The sequence below is a fragment of the Benincasa hispida genome, chromosome 12 (assembly GCF_009727055.1).
Source record: "Benincasa hispida cultivar B227 chromosome 12, ASM972705v1, whole genome shotgun sequence".
NCBI lineage: Eukaryota > Viridiplantae > Streptophyta > Magnoliopsida > Cucurbitales > Cucurbitaceae > Benincasa > Benincasa hispida.
In genome coordinates, this window is record NC_052360.1 from 3,910,961 (window position 1) to 3,928,297 (window position 17,337).

The window sequence follows — 17,337 nt, forward strand, 5'->3', positions numbered from 1 at the left end:
TAGCTGGGGACATAGCCCTACAAGATGGAATTTGCTCCTACCCGATTTAGGATTAGCAAATACGTTATTCTCTTAAGTACTGATTCCAGGTCTTGAACAATCGGGGCCTCAACCTTCTCATGATAGAGAAAGGACTTGATTCATAGGGATTATGAATCAAAATTGTTCATTAGAGAGTCAGTAGGAACTTAAGGAACAAGATGTATTCACAGGGGTAAAACGGTGATCTTGACCTAACTGTGATTACGAACAACTTGTGAAGTATCGACTTACTGATTATGGTTATATAAAGTGGACATAATATAATAGTGAGGGGAGTTCAACTATGGGCTATAGTGGAGTGACATATTAGTTAACAAATGGGGATTAATTTGGTATAGTGAGTTTAGCCAATTAATCTCGGATCGTTGGAGCCCATGATCTGTAGGTTCATGAGGTCCCCCTACTAGCTCGTAAATAGATAAGCTTTAGAGTAGCATGACAAATTAGAATTAAACGGAATAGGAGAATTTATATGTAAATATGATTTAAATATATGAAGGTGGATTTGTGTGAAAATTAATTTAATATTTGATCTTAAATTAATTAGAATTATTTAATTGATTGTTTAAATAATTATTTATTAATTTTATTAGAAAATTAATTTGTGAAATTAATTTTATAAAATTAATAATATTTTCAATTTTAAAATCAAATAGATTTGAAATCATTTGTTTTTTTTTTTTTGGAAAATTTGAAAAATTACAAGATTTGCACAAAATGGAAAAATAGGTTTTTCCATTACCATCTTCTACTAGCTCACACAAAAACCACTTACCTCGTTTGTAATTACTCCAAGCATGAGCTGCATCACATGCAGTCATCTTCTTTGCATGTTCATCTGCAATAAATAAAGAAGATTGGAGTGGAATTGAGGCATGCATTCAAAAAGATTTTTACTAAAAAATTGGGCAGAATAATTGTTCTTCAAGTGGTTTAGTAGCAATGAGCTTCACACCTCATTTCTGTTCGTTCAAGCTGTTCTTGAGTCCCACAACTCATTCTAAAGCTCCAATAGGATAGTGGGAAAGATCTTGAGGTGGTTCACAGGAAGTTTTGGAGAAGGCAACTACTGAGGATCAAGATCTTGAAGAGTTCTACAAAGGTATGCCTTCAAACCCTCTTATATTAGATGAGCATGCTTTAGTTTCTGCTAAAATTAATGAATTAGAATGCTTATTGATCCTTGTTGCTTCTGCTGTATGATGATATATTGTGGGATTTGTGTCCCTCGCTTGTGGTTGGCTGATGTTTAATGCAGAAGCTTGGAATGTAAAGATTTGCTCCCTAAGTTGAATGTTATTCATGTTTTCTTGAATTTCCTTGTTTAAATCTCACTTTAAATTGTGCTTCTCATGCTCAGTCATAAATTCCACATTGTTCTTGCTTATGACCTTGACATTTTTGCTTGTTTGGTGGACTTCATTCAGGGGTTGATCCTAATGGAGGGGCAAGTTAGTGTCTTCTTGATTCCTAGAAGAGGAATAATGATTTATTGGACTCTTTGAAAAACCAGAGAAATGCAGCCATGGGCCAAATTGGTACTTCACGTTTCCACCTAAATTATCAACCTCAATGCTCAGCAGGCAATCTTTTGTAACATGGCCTATGCAAGCACGAGAATAACAAAACTCATGTAGTCTTTTGTATTTGATTTTTAACAAATTTTCTTGCCCATTTTTGAACATTTCACTTTTATCCCCCTTCCAATGGTTTTATAATATCAATTATGATTCTTAGTCTCAAAGTTTCTTTCCAGCAATACCCTTCTTGATCACAATCAACCTCTAAACACTCACCAATATGATTACCAGTAGAAGTTGTCATTTCTTTATTTTGAATGCCAAAAGGAACATCATATAACATAATCCAGAAAACGACTTTGTTAAACCCAAGATCAGATGGTTTGAGGTTCGTCCGTGATTCTTCTAATATTATGGTGTGCTTATAAAAAAAACCACGGACCATTTATGATAACCCACTCTTAATATTTTGCAAAATTTAAAAGGGAACCCGTTCTTCCCTATTGATTCAACACTGGTGTTGTTGTCTATCTTCCAGGCATTGAAGAAAGCATTCCTTATTGCATATGTAGAGATCACTTTGTTTGTAAGAAGTTTACCCGTGAGACAACGATCAAGGAGACCATCCACTCGAGAACCAATAGCACCATCCATGGTGATCGAATCCTTCTCTTCAATCGATCAACGTAGGTTTTCCATTTCATATGATATGTCATATGTGTCTGCCATAATTTTTTGAAACAAAACACAGCAGGCGCAGGTTGAGGAAGAAGACGGGAAAGAACAACGTTTGATTCGTTTTAAATATTTATATATATATATATATATATGTTGTTGTGTATGTATGTATGTATAATCAATTATTCACTATATTCATTTATATATTGTTTTTAGTTTCCATTTTAAGTTTTGAAAAATATATACAATAATTTAACTTTGAGTTAATTTTAATTTTGATTGTTTTTTCTTCAATATATATATATATATATATACTGATCAATTATTCGCCACATATATTTATGTATTATTTTAATTTTAAATTTAAATTTTTGAAAAACATATAAATTATGTTAAATTTTAGTACATTTGAAATTGGTTAGAAAACTTAATTACAATTTAAAATTTTCTCATATATACGTGGAGACATATATAAATATCTTGAATCTTTATAAAATTATTTTATGAAAATTGATTGAATGATTTTTAGCTTATATATTTAGGTGAATAATTCTATATAATTTTGTAATTAGTATTACTTAATCCAGATATCATATATAAATTCATCTAAAATAGGTTGATCTCAAAAGTGTTAAAAAATCAATTGTTTTATAAGGCAAAAAAAAAAAAAAAATAGTTTTGTGTCTAATTGAATCTTAAATTTTAAATTTGGTAGTTTTTAGATACATTTCTTTTTTCTTAAAAAAATGTCCAATCATATCTACTAAACACAAGTTAAAATTAATGTCTAATATCACATTTAATTTTTAACATTATCGATTATATAAGAGACCTATTGGATGCAAAATTGATGTTTAGAAATCTGTTAAACACAAAAATCTAGAATTCAAAGACTTGTTAGATATTTTTTAAAGTTTAGGACTATATAAACACAATTCTAAACGTTCGTGAATAAAATTATAACCTTATATACATTTGTGCCCCTGACATAAAATTCTAGAACTGTCATTGAAAACAACCCTATTATCTGTAGTCTACTATTTTGGATAATTCTTAACTAAGATTTTCTTTAATCCTATTATTTTTTTAAAAAAAAAAATGGCTAACAATTTTATTAAAATATTGTTTCCTTGGATGAGGACTTCTTGTAGAGGTAGGTTGGATTTTATTTCTCTAGTAATATCAATTATCAAGTGTATATGCTTATACGTCTAAATAGATTAATAAAACTATGGTTTAATGATTTTGTTTAACAATTTTTCTTTTATAGAAGTGCCAAATTTATAAATTTTTAATACACTGAAGAGTAAATTGAGAAAGACTACTAATAAAAATAAAAATAAAAAATAAAAAATAAAAAGAGTTATAAAAATTATTTGGAGGGAAAAAAATATCAGAATTCTTTTCCGTAAAACTGTTATAAAAATTAGAGAAACTATGATCAAAATTTCCAAATCAACTTCTTGTTTTCTTTTATCTTTAACCAACGCTTTTCTTTTTCTGGAGCTTTAACAAACATCCTAAAAATTGTCCATCTAATTGTGAGTGTGAACATTTTTGGTGATAATGAAACTTACTTTTAATTTTTTTAAAAATATTTAAAGGCTACATGGCAATAGGAAAAAGAAAAAAACATTTTATAAAAGAAACACTTCATTAATTTCTTCTAAAAACACTACTTTAAAATGGCCATTCTCAACTCACTAAACAACTTAAAAAACTACAATTATATATATGCACTATATTTTAAGAATTGGGTTTTAAAATAGGTAATTATTTTAAATGTCAAATCTGTCGAAAATATTTTAAAATATAGCAAATTGTGAGTGCTATCAGTGATAGATACTAATAAACATCTGTCGGTATTAGTGATATATATTGATAGATGTCTGTCAGTGTCTATCACTGATATACACTCACATTTTGTTATATTTATAAATAAGTTGGTTTATTTTTCTATATTGGAAAACAACCTATATTGAAAAACAACCTTTTTAAAATTCCCATCAACATAGTTGTTGGAATTTTTTATTTTTTATTTTTTTTTTCTTTTGATAAAATAGTTAGAATAAGCTTTCAATTTTATGTATAATATGTGAGGAACTCTCAACACATATGTTTTTCAATTTTTAATTTTTTATCTGATAGGTCAATGAAGCATTCAATATTTTTAAAAAATTAATAAAATTTATAAAATGTAAAATTGAATTTTATGTGTAATGAGACACTAACCTTTCATTTTTTATCTAATATCAGTCTATATATTTTTTTAAATGTCAAATAGGTCAATGTCATTCTCTATTAATAATAAACATTGATAGATGTCTATCAATAATAGACATTGATAGATGTCTATCGGTGTCTATCGAACATTGATATTTTGCTATATTAAATAAAATTGACTCATTTTTTAATATTTGAAAACAACCCTATTGTCATGTAGGTCAATTATATGTTAAACCCAAAACTGAACAAATTGAGATGTATTTAACACGAAATTGAACTTTTAAGAACCAATTAGATACATTTTGAAGTTCATGAACTTTTTGGCACAAAAATAAAATTTTAGATAGCTATTAAATATTTGGTTAATATATTATTTTGGTTTATGTAGGGTATGTTCAATTTTATTCCATAAACATTCAAATATAAAACATCAATTCTTGTACTTTCAATAAATCTTAAATTTAACATGATCGTCTTTCATTTTGATAATGGGTCGTTTTTATAATAATAAGTCAAGTCAAGAATAATAATCGAATTGGGGGAGCAAAGCAGTTCAATCGAAAAGGAGATAAGCGAAGCTATCGTGCAAAGGCGGCTCATTGAGCTAGTCATCAGTTGCTAAGAGCCTTTTCTCACTTTAAAATAAAAGCCACTTGATTTGATTATTAGTAAGGGGATGGATATTCGTTATATATCTATATTAGACATTCGATTTTGCGTTGTTTCTTCTTCTGTACATATAATCCAATGTTCAATGAGATGACTTTCCTACTGGCGTTTCTAGTTGTTTATTCTTGATTTTCAAAACTTTTTCGTCTTCTATGAAATTTTTACTATTAAATGTGAAAACATATTCACATATTAAGTTTTTTTTTATAAAAAATGTTTAAACTATTGTTTCACTAAATTAATTTTGAAAGACTAAATATAAGATTCATTAAACATATGAAAACTTATGTTGAACATTTATAACTTTGTGAACTTTCTTTCTTTGGTAGAAAACTACATGAACTAAAGTTGAACGAAGGCCACATTTACTAATTTGTAATAAAAATTGATGTAATCATAATGGATTTTCATTGATAGATGAATTATAATGAGCTAAATTGCAAACGTAATTGGATTTTTTTTTATCATATTTACTTAGAATTATGAAGTTGTCACATTTATTGATATTGATATAGTTACCGTTAACGTTTGACCAAATGTTAATGGTTACGGTAAACAGTAAATGTGACATATTTATACCTCTCATATTATAATAGCAATGGTAATGATAAAGGTAATGTAATTTCGAAACGCAAATGGATTAATCACCATCCGCTCGTCAATCAGTTTGCGATCTTATTATAGATTGGGTAGTGGATCCACATGTCATTACAAGTAAGAAACACAAGGTAAACAACAATGAATGTAATTCATTGGGACCCACTATTCAGATTACCATTTATTGTATTTATAGAAGCCTCGGAATAAGATGCCTAGAAATAGGATGCATGAGAATCAAAGATGAATATGTTTGGTTGTGCATGAAAATGCTATCAAAATTTTGTGAACAACAATTATATGTGTATTTAATTTATGAAATTAAGCTATAAGCCTTTTATAATTGTAATAGATTAATATATTAACCAATAAGCAATATTCAATATATCGATAAAAAAACATAATTAATTATGAATCAATAATCACTTTAACTATAACTATTTGAAAATTGAGTAATTTATAATTAAAATTAACTAACTAATGTATTTAATAAACGTCATACTAGTTATGATCTAATACTTAATCATTTTATAATTAATTAAGTTCAATATTAGTAATTTTAATTTTAATTAAATAATATAAAAAAATATATTTTAATAAACAATTTATTGTATAAAAAGTAAAAAATGAGATAAAAATATGATATATTAATAAAGAATACTAATAAAAGTTTTATAAATATGATATGCTAATAATAAATGAAGTAACAAAAGTTAATAACAATAAATAATTAGCTGATCAATAGTGACTATACATTCATAATGAATGATCAAATTAAAATTAATCTCAATAAATAACTTGGTTGTTAAAAAAACAATAAACTAATAAATTATTATTAATGAAATATGAATTTTTGTACTGATTAATTCAACTAATCCTAGTTTATTAATTAAATATATTTAAGACAATTTTGGCTAATAAATTGTTAATTTATGTAAAAAGTAATTGTATTTATTTAATAAATTTTTATTGCAAAAATAAGTTAAGTAAATATTTTAATAGATTATCATTGATTTATTAAAATAAATAGTTATATTAATTTGATCAAATTAAGGTTAAAATCACTTTTAATTTATAATTTTTTTACAAAAGTAACAATTTAGTTTATGAACATTGGTTTATAACGATTTAGTCCCTAAACTTCAATTTTATAACAATTTAGTCTATGGACTTTACTATGTAACAATTTAGTCATTGTAGTTTCTAATTTGTAACTATTTAATCCTTGTTGTAGAAACTACTGTTAAGATTTAATGAAGTTTTTTTGGATAAACTAATTAGACACTCAATGTTTTTTTTAAAAAAAAAAAAAAAAAATCAAATACAAAGTCTACATCATAAAATAATAAAAGTTGGCATCGAACTTTGATATTTTTTTAACGTTAGGGATTAAATTGTTACAAATTCAAAGTATGAGGACCAAATCGTTACAAACTAAAATTTATGAGTTAAATTGTTACAAAACTGAAAGTACATGAACTAGATCCTTACTAATTAAAGTTTAGGAACTAAATTGTTATTTGCATGAAAGTTTAAGAACAAAAAGTGTTTTTTAACCTTAATATTATTTAGTTACTTAATTAATTAACTATATTTAAAGGGAAATCATATATAAAATAGAAAATAAATGGAGATGGGAAAAGAGAAAATTCACCGTTTTGGAAGATAACATAAAACCTTTGTTTGTGGGAAATGAGGATGCCTGAGATTAACTTATTCCCAGGAAAATAGTTGAAAACTATGAAACAAACCTGAGATTTGGATGTTTGTGCCAATTCTCGTACATAAAATCCTTCAACCAAACGACCCATAATAAGGAGTTGTTTGAGAGGTGTAATGTAATCGGGTTTTACTGGAAATTATAGGAGTGTTGGAATGCGTGAAGAATTGAAGGTGAAACAGAAATGATAAAACCGTGAAAAAGAGGGTTATGTTAAAAATTGTCGAAACGAAATGAGTTTAATATTACAAATCGAACCCAAAAACGTTAATCCAAACATGAATTTTGGATTACATTGCAATTCAAACTAATTTCATTACGGTCTCCCAAGCAACCCTTAAATTGCATAACCAAAAACAATATCTTTTACTTTTTTTTTTTTTTTCTAATTTAGAATTAACTTAAATATATTTATACAAACCTAAAAAGGTACAAAATATAAACTTGTAACTTGACTAAATATCTATCTTAAATATGAAAAACCCTTGTGAAAACATATTTTTCCACCTCAAAAATGCTGACGTGGAGTGACCACGACCGTCCAAGTGTCACTCAAAATTTGTGGGTCTAATGGGAACGAAAAGACAATAAAACTTCCACTTCAGCCTACGTCATCAGCCATCCAACACACCACTGCCCTCCATCATTTTTCTCCCATCTTAATATTAATATTAATTTAGGTAAAACATACCTAATGGATAATAGTCCCTAATCTTTGTATTATTCTAAATTTGGTCCTTAATTTCCTCAGACTCTCATTTTTCACCTTTCACATTTCCATATTCTCAATTACATCATTAATTTAAAGAAAGAATTGATCAAACATAACATTATCTTTTAATTAACAAATTCAAACGAAGCTCCATTGTAATTAAGATTTATTAATTTCTTTAAGATTGAATGTTCAAATTCCAATAACACACTTCATCAGTTAATTATATTACAAAAAAATGAAAACTAATCAAAAGATTGAACATAAAACATGCTACTAAATAAAATGCTATTTGACGTGTGATATCTTACTAATTTATCCTCAAAATCAAAGTCTTCTATTACAAATGGTTTTTAAAATAAGCCCGCATTTCGAAGTATATTAATAAAATAATAATTCAACAAAATATGAACATATCGTTAATAATTATATATCATACATTTGTGTGTATATATAAAAGAAGATTTACTTGAAAACATTCACTACATTGATGGTAAATCAAATAATTAAAATGATTTAAGGCTAAATTGAGAATCTTCTAAAAAAGAGTTACTTTATACATTTCAATTGTTTTTATTCTTCCAAATTATTATAGTTAAAAGAAAAAAGTCTACGGTATGGTAAGAAAAAGAGATGGCATTTTTCCACACACCAAACAAAAAAAAAAGGATGGTGGCAAAGACAAAGAAGAATGGACCACAAGACATATTTAAAACCATCAAACCACATCTTGAACGTATGGTTTCATTACAAAATACAACGAAATTGTGTCTTTCAATGCATTATTTTTCTGTATAGTCCGTCAAACTTTTACTTGGGCAGTTATTTGACTCAAAACTAAAACTTTTACAATATGATCCAAAATCATTTAAATCTATAAATTTTTTTCTCCAATTATATCCCTAAAAATTATCATTTAGTCACTAGTACCAAAAGTTCAAATATCCGTTTCAAGTTGCATTTTACCTAAAAAAAGGAGGAAATTACTTTAAATGACAAAATTGTTGAAAATATTTATAAATAATAGAAAAATATCACAGTCTATCTACGATAAACTGCGATGGGCTACTATCTGTGTCTATGACATAAATATCGTAGATAGTCTGATATTTTGCTATATTTGTAAATATTTTAGTTTATTTTTCTATACTTGAAAGCAATTAGAAAAAGAACCTTTAATTTTTTATTTACTAAGCTTTGTTTGGTAATAATTTGGTTTTTAATTTTTGTTTTTGAAAAGTAAGCTTATATCATCTACATCTTTTACCATGATATGCATTTTTATTAAGTAAAATGGTTGAATTTTTAACTAAATTCCAAAAATAAAACTTTTTAAAAGCTACATTTTTTAATTCCTAAAACTTGGCTTGGTTTTTTAAACAATTAGTGAAAAGTAGATAACAAATGGATAAATTTGAAGATGAAAATAGTATCTATAAGGTCAATTTTTCAAAAAGAAATAAAACATAAAATAGTTAATACACGGGACCTAAAATTGCTCATTTTCCCTTTCTTTCGTTGGAAAAAAACGTAAGCTCATTACTATGTGAATGGATAAAGGTATTTTGTATTTAATATTTAATATTTTTAAATTATGAAAAGTTGGCGTGATAATATATATTAATAAATTTTTAACTAAATACTCATTTTTCGTCTTTGATGGTAATATATATTAATAAATTTTAAATAATTAAATAAAGCAATAAAATCAAATTAAAAAATTTACTTCATAATTATTTTTAATTAATTAATTAATAGATATTGATGTCAATGTTTAAAAGTGAATGTTTAATGAAAAATTGAGGTTAAAAAGTAAAATATTGAAATCTAGGGACCAAATTCAAACAAAACTCAAAATGTTAAGAATAAAATTGTAACATTTTGAAGCTTAAAAGAACTAAATTGGAACCAAATTCAAAATTTGAGAACTAAATATATAACATTTTGAAACTTAAGAATCAAATAGAAATTAGATCTCAAATATAGTAATAAAAATGTATTTTTTCCAAAAGGAAAAGTCGTGCGGATTAAATTTGTAATTTAAATTAAAATGGTTATAAAAACGTGCATGGCCAATTTTCGGAAAAGCAAAAGAAAAATCAAAAGAAAAAAAAGAGTATTATCCAGGTCAGCGTTGTAATGATATATGGTCATAACCCCGAAATGGAATATCTGTACCCAAAAATAAAAAATAAAATAAAATAAAAATAAAATCCATAAAATATTCTGCCTGGTTAACTTGAGCCAACCATGTTGCCTGCTATGAAGCAGACAACGAAAGGGACGTTACTTAACGATAACGCCGCTAACACCTCATGTCTTCCGTTACCCAAACAACACGCATGCCGATGCCGTACTATTCCACCGTCAATTAACGTCGTTAATTCTCCATTCTCCGTCTCTATTTCTTCCCTTCCTCACTCCTTTCCGTCTCTCACGCCGTCCATGATCATCTTCTCCGGTTACAATCTAACCATGGTTGGGTTTAGAGTCTACTGAAGCTTCACAGTTCGGGCTGCTACAGAGGCTAGTTCCCGTATAATAGGACGCGCGCCAAGCCGTTTCGCGATTCTTTCTCTTTTCTTTTCTTGTGACGGCGTTTCCCCCCCCTCGACGAGCGACAGAGAGGATCAGCGGTTGATTTTCGAGCGGTTTCTGTCTCCGGTGCAGTGACGAAGGAGTTTCAGGTCTGTGTTGATGGTTTAATTTTGTTGTAGTTGCTATTTTGGTTTGAGTTCTTGACTGTGTGTTGTTGGAATGGGAGATTTTGGTATTTGTCTCTGTATATCTCTTTGTGGAAGAGGGAATTGGAGTGAGTTTTTGGTGGTTTATGGCTCATGATTGGTTCTGATCGTGCGTATTCAGGGGCGTTGGGGGATTTGTTTTGAGTTGCATTGATTTTTGGTGGTTGTTTCACTTAGGAGCTTGACGATGACTTATAATGGAGGAGATTCGTATAGGCAGTCTTGTATTTCGGCCCAAGGTAAATTGTCTTAATATTGGATTTATTTATTAATTTGTTTATTTATGTTGGTGTTTTGCTCTGTATTGAAGATTAGTGGCTTCTTGATAGGTTGTGGAAGAGATGATCTGTATATGGAGCTATGGAGGGCTTGTGCAGGTCCACTGGTTGATATACCTCGCGTTGATGAGAGAGTCTTCTATTTCCCTCAGGGCCATATGGAACAAGTCTGTCTAATCTTTTATTCTTCTTCTTCTTCTTCTTCATGTTTTTTTCTTTTTGGGTGCTTTTCGTTTCAGATCGGTTCTTGTTTTGTGTTTTTTTACTTGGAATTTGTTTCTGAAAAGCGTGATTCATGAGGAATATAGAAGTTGGCGTGTTTGTTGATTTATGGGCGTTGAATATTATGGTCTTTCTGTTGTACTTCAGTTTCTAAATCATATTTAGTGTATGTGGCTTTGAATTGGGATTATGACATTTCTTATGGATTGTAGTTAGAGGCATCGACGAATCTGGAGCTAAATAAGAGAATTCCTCTGTTTAATCTTGCCTCGAAGATTCTATGTCGTGTAATTCATATTGAGCCACTGGTACTGCTCTTTCTCATCTTATGTTGCTCTGTTATTTCTTGTGAGTTTGGTACTGATGAAATTGTTTCTTATCCCAAAAAGTTTGTTATTGAGATTAGGGAATCTAGGCGGAAAAGCACCTTGCATCCTTCTTACTTTGTTCTTCTCCTTCTTTGTCCCTTCCCCAAAATATCAAAACTTCAAATTTTCTACACGACCTGCTAATCTTTGTTTTACCTTTTCAGATTTCGAGTATCGGTATTTGTTCATTCCCTCTTTCAGGCTAGACATTTTTGAAAAATGCCAGTCTCTCTTATTAGTGGAAAAAGTATTGTATTCTTATTTATTATATTCATCTCTGATTGTAGGCGGATCATGAGTCAGATGAGGTTTATGCTCAAATAACTTTAATGCCGGAATCAAATGTAAGAACCAGAGAATTTGGTCTGTCAAATTTCAAATTGTTTTTTCTGCTTAACAACCGGCTTCATTTGTGGTATATATCTGCAGCAAAATGAACCTAAAAGTATGGATCCATGTCCTCCTGAACAAACTAGACCAGTTGTTCATTCATTCTGCAAGGTTTTAACTGCTTCTGATACCAGTACTCATGGTGGGTTTTCTGTCCTCCGAAAACATGCTACTGAGTGCCTACCTCCCTTGGTGAGACTAGTTCTTAATTCTTCCTAGTTCCTACAGTCAAATTTTTGCTCTCTCTCCTTCTTTCTCCAAGCTTTTGACTCGTTAATTTCCATTCTGAATTTTTTTCAGGACATGACTCTGGCTACCCCAACTCAGGATCTGGTAGCCAAGGATCTTCATGGATATGAGTGGCGATTCAAGCATATTTTCAGAGGTAATGCATTATATTTTCTTTTATAGATATTATAAAAGAGATTTATTGTTGGTGTACGTAATTGGCTAAGATCATATGTTATTAACTTAATGAGTCAAGTGATCCCCTTCTATAAGCAGCATGAAAGTTTGTTCATCCAGTCTGCTTTGTAGATAAAAGTTTCTTTATTAAATGACCAGGACAGCCACGAAGGCACCTGCTGACAACTGGGTGGAGTACATTTGTTACTTCTAAGAGATTAACTGCTGGGGATTCCTTTGTATTCTTGAGGTAACAGTATTATCTTTCATCTCTTCCTCTTACACCCTGTCCGTTGCATTTTTATGTGTGAGCATCAAACTGTGATAACTTTAAACCTGGATAGAGAGGTTTTTAGGATATCAATCAAATACGTAACTTTAAGGCACATGAACAGGGTGAAAGGGACAGAAAGAAATAGGATACACGAAGCAATGATGTGTGGAAAACCTAAGGGATTATCTCCACATGGAAAAAACTAAAGGGCCTAGTCTAGCACAAATTTGCCATATGAAGCTACGGGGCTTAGATTCATTGGCTGCTCAACATACTCGGAATGCCTCAAGTGTTCTTAAGTTCCCAACCTGCATTTCAACTGCAAATTACCTTAATGCTTAATAACCTATGCTAATTATTGCAATTTTCTCCTGTTAACATCGCTCGAAAACCTTTGAGTATAGTCCAAGAGAATACCTCCAATATTTTACGAAGAATGCACAAATAGTTACTATCATATGTCTGACCAGGAACTATGACTTGAGAAACAACAGTAATCTTGTTCCAAGGTATTCAGGTAAAGAAATTGATGCAACTCAAATGTAGAATCTTCCAGGTCTGAAACTCTTTGTTTTACTTGGTTTTCAATATTCAAGAACCTCTTAGAATGATCTCTATGAGTTTTTATGGACTCTTTAATGACAGAAAAAATGGGTTTAATTACAAGTTTAGTTCCTAAACTTTCATGTTTGAGTCTTGGCCTTTGAATTTTTATCTAATAAGTTTAGAATATTGAATTGCACTCTAAATTTTCAATTTTGTCTTAGAAGTCACACTTACATTGTAAACATTTCTTAAATGTTAAAAATCTATTAGACATAAAATTCTAATATATTGAATTTTAAAAATTTTATGTCCAAATTTTACAAATCTTCCAATTTCGTGTCCAATATATTCGAGAATTTTAAGAAATGTCAAATAGGTCAAGATCCTAAGAGTTAGAAAATTGAAAACTCAAAAACTTATTGGACAAAATCAAAATTTTAGGGACTTATTAGGTACCTATTAAAGTTAAAAGACACATTTTAGATATAAAATCGAACAATTAATGATCTATTAGACACCTTTTCAAGTTTAGGGACCTGTTTGACTAACAGAAAAGTTTAGGGACTATAGTAGTGATTTATCCAAAAAGATATTATACTTGGACCTCATAAGTATTGCATGATCACACAAACTATTGTTTGTTTGAACAAAGATCCTCCAAGACCTCTATGCATGAGCAAACAAAACAATTCTGCTATAGAAGATTTCACGAGTATCACTCATTAGTAGTAATATGTAAGGTTCCTCCTCTATATTGATATGAAACGAAATGAAAGCAATTACAAACACTCCCCAGCCAATTCGAGAGGGCTGGTAATCTCTCCTCACTCTACTGACTTCTCTCCCAAGGAAATTCTTGCCCTTCTAGGTCACACATTCTCTTATTTCTATAAGACACAACATTCTCTCACTGGTCCCCCCAACCCCACACATAACTAACTCCCACTCTCTGTAATGATTCTTTTGCCCCTCCTCTTATATGTGATGTATAACGGGGGGGGGGGTGGGGGGGGGGGGGGGGGGGGGGGGGGTTGTTGGGGTGCGGCTAACATGATATTTTTTCTTGAGCCAGATCCTGCTTTCACTTAACGAAGAACAGCAGCAAGCAGTATTTGTTGTGATTATGAGAATGCAGAACAGTGATAATTTCATGACTATCATTCTAGAGCCCTCAGCAAGCCATCCTCAAGTGTGGAACAGTCTTATGAAACTAATAGATGATGGAACATTCAAACGTCGCAAATGTTTTATCAAAACATCAGTTGCCAACTTAAGCTAGTTACAAACATAATGTTGGAATTACATAATTAGTTAACAAGTAGGTTATTGGGGGTAACTGCCTTTTTATTTGACCTTTAAAACATAATGTATCATCATGTGAACTAAAATCTGTATCAATTTCTGTACTTGTACAAGCTTTAATTCATTTGAGAGTTGCTTTAATAGGGGAGACAATGGAGAGTTGCGTGTTGGGGTGAGGCGTCGTGCTCGACAGCAAAGCAGCATGCCACCATCTGTGATATCAAGTCAGAGCATGCACCTAGGGGTGCTCGCAACTGCATCTCATGCTGTTACAACTCAAACCCGCTTTGTAGTCTATTATAAACCTAGGTACTCAGCATTTTAATTCTGAAGTCAATTATGTTTCATTGAACTGGACTGAATTTTTTCTCCTTAAATCAGGACTTGTCAGTTCATAATAAGTCTAAATAAATACTTGGAAGCAGTCAATAACAAGTTTTCTGTTGGCATGAGATTCAACATGAGTTTTGAGGGAGAGGATTCTCCAGAGAGAAGGTAGTGAAGTAAATTATAAAATTACTGGAATGTTATTTTGAGTTTTATCTCTTGACCCTTTTTTTGGACGAATTAGGTTTTCAGGAACTATAATTGGAGCTGCAGATATTTCACCTCATTGGCCTAACTCAAGCTGGAGATCACTAAGAGTGAGCTGCTCTTGAATTCAATTCCCGCCGGGAATATCACTTTTCAAATCCCTTTTGAATTATTTACTTAATTTAATAGTTTTCAGGTTCAATGGGATGAACAAACATCTATAATGAGACCTGACAGGGTATCACCTTGGGATATAGAACCACTCACGTCTTCCGCAGTCACAGGTCTATCTCAACCCGTTTCAAAAAACAAAAGGCCTCGACAACCAACTCCAGCTCATGGTGTGACGATTTTCTTTCTTCTCTCTGCTCTCTGTTCTCTTATCTGGTCTCATTTCCTTATGTACATATGTGCAAGTCACTGAATCAGTCCGTACAATTTGTATTCCAGCTTCTATTTCATTCTTGGTTTCTAATTTAACTGCAGATGGCGCTGATTTGACTAAGCCAGCGCATTGGGATTCTGGATTGGCACAGTCACATGATGGTAAACAATGCAGTAATGCAGCTGAAAGCAGAAAAGGTGAAAATACTGAATTGTGCCACCATAGAGAGACAGATTCCATCAGCAACAGCTCATGTGTATCAAGAACACAGACTGACACCTGGCTATCTACCCGATCCAATAGTTATAAACACCCAGTACATGACATGGCGCAGGATTATAAAACTGTGCCTGGCGGTGGGTGGTCCTTTCTGTTAGGAACCTCAACCTGTCACTTGGCTAAGTTAAGTGATGATCAAATACATGACCCCATTGAAAATGGGAGGAACGGTGAAACAGTAGCTAGTTGTAGATTGTTCGGTATTGATCTTAATCATTTGGCTGCTGAGAAAGCATCTCCTCAACCAAGCAGTGTGTCTAGCGACACAGATGGGCGCATCAGTACCTTGTCAGTGGCTCAGTCCGATCCGAAATCTGACAACTTGGAGGGCTCTATAGAAAGAAAATCAGAACCATCACAAGCATCTCTGAAGGAGATTCAATGCAATCAAAGTAGCTCAGCTAACACTAGAAGCCGCACCAAGGTGCAGAAGTTAAACTCGTTCACTCAATTTAGCTGTAAAGAATTTTGTATTCATGAACTAAGCAGGCAATTCTTTTTTCACTTTTGTTTGGTGTCCAATTGTGCCAAAAGGTTCACATGCATGGAATGGCCGTGGGTAGGGCAGTGGATTTAACCATCTTAGAAAGCTATGACCAACTAATAGATGAACTTGAGAAGATGTTTGATGTCAGGGGACAGCTGTGTGCTCGAGATAAGTGGGAGATAGTATATACTGACGATGAAGGGGATATGATGCTTGTTGGAGATGACCCATGGGAGTGAGTACCATTAGATACTACAAGTACAATCTACAGAGTTCCTTTTCTAGACCTTGCTTCAACTTATTCTCTTGTTTTCCATCTTTTGCAGAGAATTCTGTAACATGGTGAGAAGAATTTTTATATGCTCTAGGGAGCAAGTGAAGAATATGAGCGCAGGAAACAAGCAGCTGACTCCAACAGAAGTTGAAGGGGCTTTAGTACTCCCGGATTCCCCCGCAGTTTGAGATGGGAACTTAATTTTTGTTATTTAAACTCCACTTCAGATGTCTTTCCCTTGTTTGTTTGTTTCGTTAGAGCTTGTTTGGTATTGGGTCGATAATAAAGTATGAAATTGAAAGTGGCAAATGAAAGGCTGTTTATGTGACTGCACATTTTTTAGAGCCAATTAGAAGTCAAACTGGCTTTTAATAACACGAAAGTCTCGCTAGGAGCCAAAGGAGTGGATTGGATGCTCGGTGTAATAATGCATTATATCAGTAGGATTTGGTTTCTGGGGATGGTATGAGTTTGTGTGAGCCTTCTTTCCTGATCAATGTAAATATGTATTTTCTGGACTTCGATCATTTATAACTAGGCAGAAGACTGGAAGCATCATTTGATGCACAAGTTTCAAGAATTTGAACGCGTTCAAATGCAAATCTTCCTCCGTTCAGTTTAACTTTTGTACACCATTTGCACACACAAATAGAACCTTTTATTTCCTTACATTTAGCATTCCATA

General features: G+C 31.2%; 1 protein-coding gene across 2 annotated transcripts; it reads left to right on the forward strand.

Annotated features, from left to right (window-relative positions):
- The first annotated feature begins 10,676 nt into the window (after positions 1-10,676).
- Positions 10,677-17,254, forward strand: LOC120092865 (auxin response factor 9-like). Of its 2 annotated transcripts, none has more exons than XM_039051104.1 (15): positions 10,677-10,851; positions 11,086-11,147; positions 11,238-11,353; positions 11,621-11,716; positions 12,064-12,120; positions 12,206-12,358; positions 12,467-12,551; positions 12,731-12,821; positions 14,838-15,002; positions 15,075-15,188; positions 15,265-15,337; positions 15,424-15,568; positions 15,714-16,315; positions 16,426-16,613; positions 16,705-17,254. In XM_039051104.1, the coding sequence occupies exons 2-15, from the start codon at positions 11,096-11,098 to the stop codon at positions 16,838-16,840; spliced, it is 2,073 nt and encodes a 690-aa protein (XP_038907032.1). In that variant the 5' UTR covers positions 10,677-10,851; positions 11,086-11,095; the 3' UTR covers positions 16,841-17,254. The 2 variants fall into 2 exon arrangements, with proteins under 2 accessions (XP_038907032.1, XP_038907031.1); XM_039051103.1 differs by having other exon boundaries at positions 10,679-10,851; positions 11,030-11,147.
- The last annotated feature ends 83 nt before the right edge of the window (positions 17,255-17,337 follow it).

Coding starts and splice junctions, on each gene's coding strand:
- LOC120092865 (XM_039051104.1), top strand. CDS start 11,096: ATGACTTATAATGGAGGAGATTCGTATAGGCAGTCTTGTATTTCGGCC. Junction 15,338..15,423: donor CAAGCTGGAGATCACTAAGA/GTGAGCTGCTCT, acceptor AATAGTTTTCAG/GTTCAATGGGATGAACAAAC. Junction 16,316..16,425: donor ACACTAGAAGCCGCACCAAG/GTGCAGAAGTTA, acceptor TTGTGCCAAAAG/GTTCACATGCATGGAATGGC.